This window comes from Crocodylus porosus, unplaced genomic scaffold (genome assembly GCF_001723895.1).
Source record: "Crocodylus porosus isolate Cpor-Errol unplaced genomic scaffold, CroPor_comp1, whole genome shotgun sequence".
Classification (NCBI taxonomy): domain Eukaryota; kingdom Metazoa; phylum Chordata; order Crocodylia; family Crocodylidae; genus Crocodylus; species Crocodylus porosus.
This window is the reverse complement of record NW_017728926.1, coordinates 4,233,390-4,239,791: the sequence shown is the minus strand read 5'-3', so window position 1 is coordinate 4,239,791 and position 6,402 is coordinate 4,233,390. Positions and strand designations below refer to the sequence as shown.

Genomic DNA, 6,402 nt, shown 5'->3' with positions numbered 1-6,402 from the left:
AGCAAAAACAAACAAACCAACAACCCCTTTTCTTGGGAGGAGAGGGAATCACCGGCACCCAGGTCTGTGCAGGCGCTAGGACGAGCTGGCAGAGTCCCAGCCCGGGAGGCAGACAGATCTGAAGCTGTTGGCTGAGGGAAGCCGGCAGAGGAGATGTTTCATTTTACAGCTCCCCCAGGCAAAATGAGCATTGCTGCTTCTGCCAAGTAGATGGGGGTGGCAAGTGGAGCGCGTGGAGGTGTGAGGGAGAGAGGGGACCTTGGGAGGCTGCGAGTGTCCCGAACACAGCAGCGGAGGCCCCCCGTGCGGAGCAGCAGCTGGCTGGAACAAGGCCCCGGGCTGTGGGGCACGCCGTTCGGAAAGAGACGCCGGGCTCAAGCCAGGCTGCAGGCACCACTTCACTGGTGCAAAGCAGCCCCATTCCCAGGGAGTGCCAGGCAGCAGGGATTCCCCCAGTGGGGTTGGAGCAGGGCACTTCTCCTAGCCCAGGGGCAGGCAATTATTTCAGGCAGAGGGCTGCTTACTGAGTTTTGGCAAGCCATTGAGGGCTGCACGACAGGCAGTCCAGGAAAGATAAATATTAATTTTCTAAATTTTTAAGGGGCACCGTGGGTCGGATAGAATGGCCTGGCAAGCCACATCCGGCCCCTGGGCCGCATTTTGCCCACCCCTGTCCTAGGCCTATGAAATCCTGGGACCTATTAGCCAACCTCTTCCTGGCCCTGGCATCTCCTGGACTGGGAAGAAGGCGCTGGTCGGGGGAACCTAGAACTGCCCTCCTTTCACTTGACTGAGCCGTTTCACTGGGCAGCATGCACTCAGGCCTTAAATACTTTGTGGGGAGCGAGCAGGTGGTGGCCAGAGCTCTCTACTCGCTGTCTTTCCTGGCACCCTGCATATTAACCTGTCGCTTGCGCTTTTGTTCCTGCTGTGGCACTTTTTGTCCCAAGCAATCAGTGGCTGTGCACATAGCGGTCTCCCTCTGGCCACTGAATGGGGCCTGCAGTTCCTGGTGGGCTGGGTCCACTCGTGGTGCAGCAAACAGGCCTGTTCTGTCCATGTCCCCACTTCCTGATGGGAGCCGGGGCCCTGCAGGAAGGCGGTCTGGCAAGGAAACTCATAGCCAACTGACACCTGGCTGGGGGAGCAGCTCCTTGTGACTGTAGGCAGATAGGCAGCGACTGAGCATAGCCCACAGGCTGCTCCAGTCCCATCCCCATAAAAACAAGACTGGGCAAGACCCCTGTATCCAAGCCTAGTCCAGCACCGATCCACTTCAAAGGGGCACTCCCAAGGGAGCTGCCAGCTCTGACCTCCCACTAGCAAAGCAGCCAGCATTTGATATTAGCAAGCACCGCTTCCACTGCTGGCACCAGCAGGCTCGTAGGTTAGGTCTTACTAAGGGGCACTGTTATGTTAGCAATGCCAAGAATGCAAAGCCCCTTACTGACACAATGTGAGCTGGGAACAGAGGGAAGCAAATGCACTTAGAGTGCAAGGAGAAAGGGCCTCCCAAGCACCATGGTCCCTCCTGGCTCACCCATGCCCATTCCTCCCTGCCATTAGCTGCATTTCCATTTTCCCCTCTCCAGTCCTCCACCAGGGCTGCCCTCCCTGCGCGGCGCCTTCCTCCGGGCACTGCTACCTCACAGGGCAGGACAGTGGAGGACAGGGGCTCCTGCCAGAGAGTTATAAGATCACTGCAAACTAGTTATTAAATAAGGTTTGTCCGGGGGATAATAATGTGCACGACCTGAGACGTGAAATATCAGGCTCTCCTGGCCCACGGTGGGGAGGGGATGGAAAACAAAAAAAACAAGCTGCACTTCCAGGCCTGGGGCTGCCTTAGATAATGTGCCCTTGGTGAGAAAGTCACTAGATTTCCCAAAAACCAGGCTTCACATTTCTGGAATGTGACATTCCCTTGCCAGGATCCCAATGCATGTGAAAAACCTGGGTACATATATACAGCAGCACAGCCACCTTTGGGGTGTGGGGGCAGCCTTCATGTGTAACAGCAGGGAAGGGATGGGTTTTGATCAGGGACACAGATCAGAAGCCTGCCCTGGGCTCTAGCATTGGGCTAGCAGGGTTAAGGCATGGTAGTGTCTGGGGCCGACTGCACACAATTGGGTGATGTCAGTGTTTTGTCTCGTTGCCCTTGGCACCACGCTCCAAGGGCCAGGTACTAACTGCATCCACACCCTTCACCATAAATCCAGGGTAAATGCCTATAAACACATAGCAAAATGCAGGACCCCCTGGTGACAAGCAGGTTCAGGCCTATGCCAGAGGGCTTTAGCTTTTGCTGCTCACTTGGACAAATCCCTACAGAGAATAGCATCAAGCTCAATTTCTGTGTCTCTGGGTAAGCAAGGGCCATGCTAGATATGCTTATACAAAAGTATTAAACCTCCCAAGAATTCACCAGCAGGAAAGGAGCTGCCTGGTACCACTTGTTTTCCTTTATCTGTTTTTCCTGCACACGTCAGACATCTGATCCTGCCCAGAGTTTCCTCTTAATCCTGGCATATGTGCCTTATCAGAGCAGTGGATTCCTTCTCCTCAAAACGACTCAGTGGTTGTTACAGGAAGGAGCTTCTGCAAAGAGCAAACAGCCACCTGCCCACTGCACTTGCTGTCTGAAAAACAAAGTATTCAGAGTTGCTAAGGACACAGATCTCCTGTTCTGGCAGAGCCCAAAGACACTGAGGGGCGACGAGGAGTGGGGTGCTCCAGCACCAAGAAGATTGTCTCCAACTGCTGGGGGCTCTGGTCCTTTTGCTTGCATCTCTTTGTAACAAGTGGGCCACCCCAGGGCCAGTCTGAATGTTGGCCTGCCCACCCAGCTAGGGCAGTCCACCCACCTGCTTCACCTTTGAAGGATCTTAAATTGCTCCTAGGCAGGAGGATGCACATTTAATTGCCCTGATGCCAAGAGCAAATTCATGGCTCTGAACCTCCCCTTATACCATGTCCCATGCCTCACAGATGGCATTTACATCCACGAATACTCCCACAGCCCCTTGGCTGGGCCACACACAGCCTCCCGCAGCCCAGGCTTGGCCACAGGCATCCTCAGACCTACGTGGGCCTCATACCCCCCACACTGGTGCTTCTTCCCATGCCCCGCACACCAGGGCCTCAACACCTGGCTCCCTCAGTGGGCTTCTACCCTGCCCTTCACTGGGCCTCATGTCCCTTGGGACTCAGGCCTTGCTCAGTGGGCCTGGGCACCGTCTCAACCCCCCTTCAGTGGCCTGAACCCCATCTCAGGCCCCACTCAGTGGGCCTTGGCCCTGTGCTTTGCTGTCAGGGTGTACTCCCCCTAGCCTTTCCCCTCCACAGGGTCACCCACAAGGCAGTGGGGGCTGAGGCTTTCCAGCATCCCGTCCTCACCTCTCGCTAGCGAGGCATTTGTATGGCATTTCCTGGAGACTGCCCTCCTACCAGCAGCCCCACCACACCATACTCCCCAGCTGGGTGTAATTTTAGGTCATTCCCCAGGACCAGGAACCCGCTCCATTTCCACAGTTTCCCACCCTTAACCTCCAGGTGCTCTGGGAGCAGCAGCTCTCCGGCTGGGTGACATGCTCCTGCAGCAGCTACCAGCTCTGCTCTTGGGGCCCACCCTTATACCCAGGTGCCCAGCCTCTCCACCAATCAGGCAGCCTCCTGCTTACCATGTGACTGCCTGACTGGGTCTGCTCCCACCTGCAGGCTGCTTACTCAGACCCCTTAAAGTGGCAGGTACAACCTGTGCTCTGCCACACTCCTCCAAAGGCTCCTGCAAGCCTACCAAAGTTTTGCTGGGACTTGCGGGCTGGCCTTGAGATTCCAGATGATGCTGTGGGGATGGCGCTCTTCACCCCTGCCTGAAGTGGTGGGATGAACCGTTTTGATTCCCAGCGCCCAAGATGCAGGTTGACGGGTCAACAGCTCGCAACACCCCTGCTGATCTGTACATATGGAAATGGTTGGGATAGTAGGAGTTCAGTTTTGCAGTGAGCCGTTTGCTCTGGTGGGATGCATTGAGGGTTCCCTTCAAAATCCCTTCCAACTCTGGAATAGGATCCATTTTAAAGCTTGATCCAGCCATTTGGTACTCATTTGGTTGGCTCACTAGTTTATGCCTTTATTACTCAACAGTCAGGACAACTACTGATCTAGAGTCATTATGAGGGCCTAGAGCCCCTTTTTGTCACTCCTAGACCTAAATAACTGACAGTAATGGGCACTTTCCTCTTGAATAATCAAGGGGCAGGGGGAAGATAAGAAGTGGTCTTGTTAAGTTTTCCTGCTGTCGAGGCATCAGCTGTGACTGCTGTCTGCCTCCGCTTCCCTCTTAGACTTATTTCCTCCACACTTTTGCTTGGGAGGATGCAGCCTCAAGACACAGGCGTTCAGTACAGGCGGTGGAACAACAACAGTCGTGATGAAGTCAGTGTGAACGTGTCCACTGCTGAGGCATCAGGATGTAGGAGGTGAGAACACCGGTAGCTCTGCTGTCTGACAGGCATAGACTCACCATACATACCAAACTTGCTCTGTATGAGCCCTGGTGCTTCCTTGCAGATACCCCCTGTCCTCACCAGGGAGTGGGGAGCAGAAAAATGCTGCTGTGAATTGAAATTGCGGCATGACTTGGGGTGGGACATACGTGAATTGCTCTGACTGCAGTTGGACCTGCCACCGGGGACAGTGCTTCTATGTGAATGACAAGGGACTCGGGTGGTCAGCAAGGATGGATGGGCAGGGCCTTGGTTTTCTGTTTTATCCTCAGGTGCCTTGCACTTCTCCTCCCTTTGGTAAGGACACCCTGTTTCTCTCCCCAGGGTTTACAATAAGCTGTGCACAGGGAAAGTCGGCATCGCGGTTAAAGTGATCGGAGGAAACATCCTCTTCTGGATTGTTTTCATCATTGGCTACATGACAGGTTACTATGTGCACAAGTGCAAGTAGAGCAGAACGCAGCCTGCAGACCCCCAGGCCTGGATCCCCCTGTGGCCTAATCCAAAATATCTAATTCCCACTCCCCCGCGCCCCACTTGCAAACGTGCCTGGGCGGAGCAGGCGCCTTCACCACATGTCCACACAAAGGTGAACTGTCACCAACAACACTGGCTTTTTTCTGGCCTCTGCCCCATCTCCTGGCCCACACGCAGCCATGTGCCACCATCTCTGTGGAGTGTAAGGATGGGGCTGGGCCACCAGCCACCTGGTAATGTGCCAGATTTCAGACTGTGAACTAAGGAGCCATCAGAGGCCCCTTGTCCCTCATGGGCACCATCCCCAGTACATGCTTTCATCTCATAGTGGCTGCTCCAGGGCAGTGGTGCTGCTCCCCCACTAGGCTTGGGGTCTCTTCCCAGCCCTCGTTTGAGCCCACCCCCTGCAGGGGTGGCGAGTGCACTGGCTGGAGCTGGGGGATGCTGATCCTGTCCCTGAAACTTCCTTAACTTCCATCAGCCCCCGTGGCCATAAAGCTTCCAGGCTGCTGCATACACCCTCAGAGGGCTGGGCTCATTAGGAGACAGTGGGATGGCAGCCTTAATTGTATTTGAATTGACACCCCACTGAATTTCCCTGCAAAGGAACCGACTGCTTTTTCCAGTCAGGGTTGTGGACACTGCTGCCTTTTCCCTTGGAAAGCTCTGCTGCGGCCCAGGGCTCAGACACAGCCAGCAATGCAAAGCTCTGTATTTCTCCCCCCTGCCACACAATCCAATCATTGTAAGAAATAAAAGCAGGTTGAAAGTTACCTGGCTCCCCCTGTCTGTGGTCAGGCTGGAACGCACGTACACCCCATGGAGAGGCTCATACTGGGGAGATCAGGGAAGCAGCCCGCAGGTCTTACAGTGCTCTCCTGTCACTGCAAGTAGAGGAGGAAACTTCTGCCTCCAACAAGTGTGTTGTGTCCCATGAAGCATTCAGTTCCCACCCCAGGCAGAGACTTGATCATGCTCCAGTGAGTCCCCATCAATGGCTCCACTGTCTGCTGGCTCAGTTAGGTCTGTTGAGGTCACACCTCTTCACACCCCAATTAGCATCTCTCAGCAGAAGCACCAACCCACACCCCCATCATACCTGTGTTTGCAAAGGTTCAGACTGCTTTGCTTGTAGGCCGTGGTTTTGCTACCCAAGTAGAAAACCCAGCTTACTGGAACAGCCACCCTCGTTAGGAGCATGTTTTCATGTCAGCGTCTGGTATTCCTGTCCCTAACGTGCGCCTGCTGTTAACGGAGCCTTACAAATGCTTCTGGTACAAGCAGCTCACCGCTGCTCTGATATCAGCAGCTCACCTCTTTGACCCTGCCAGTCAAGCAGCTGTTGCAGGCTGATCCCAGGTGTTCGAGGCCCCATTAACAGAAGTTAATGATTTTCCTGACTACCGGGGGACTG

At 54.7% G+C, this 6,402-nt stretch overlaps 1 protein-coding gene across 2 annotated transcripts in view; it reads left to right on the top strand.

Moving 5' to 3' along the window:
- SMIM1 (small integral membrane protein 1 (Vel blood group)) overlaps window positions 1-5,761 on the top strand; it is a 6,096-nt gene extending 335 nt beyond the window's left edge. For both annotated transcript variants that reach the window (XM_019541222.1, XM_019541221.1), the window contains exons 2-3: window positions 4,350-4,484; window positions 4,836-5,761. In XM_019541222.1, the coding sequence (XP_019396767.1) occupies window positions 4,381-4,484; window positions 4,836-4,962 (231 nt within the window). In that variant the 5' untranslated portion in view covers window positions 4,350-4,380 and the 3' untranslated portion in view covers window positions 4,963-5,761. The remainder of the gene's footprint in view (window positions 1-4,349; window positions 4,485-4,835) is intronic.
- Window positions 5,762-6,402: the final 641 nt, after the last annotated feature.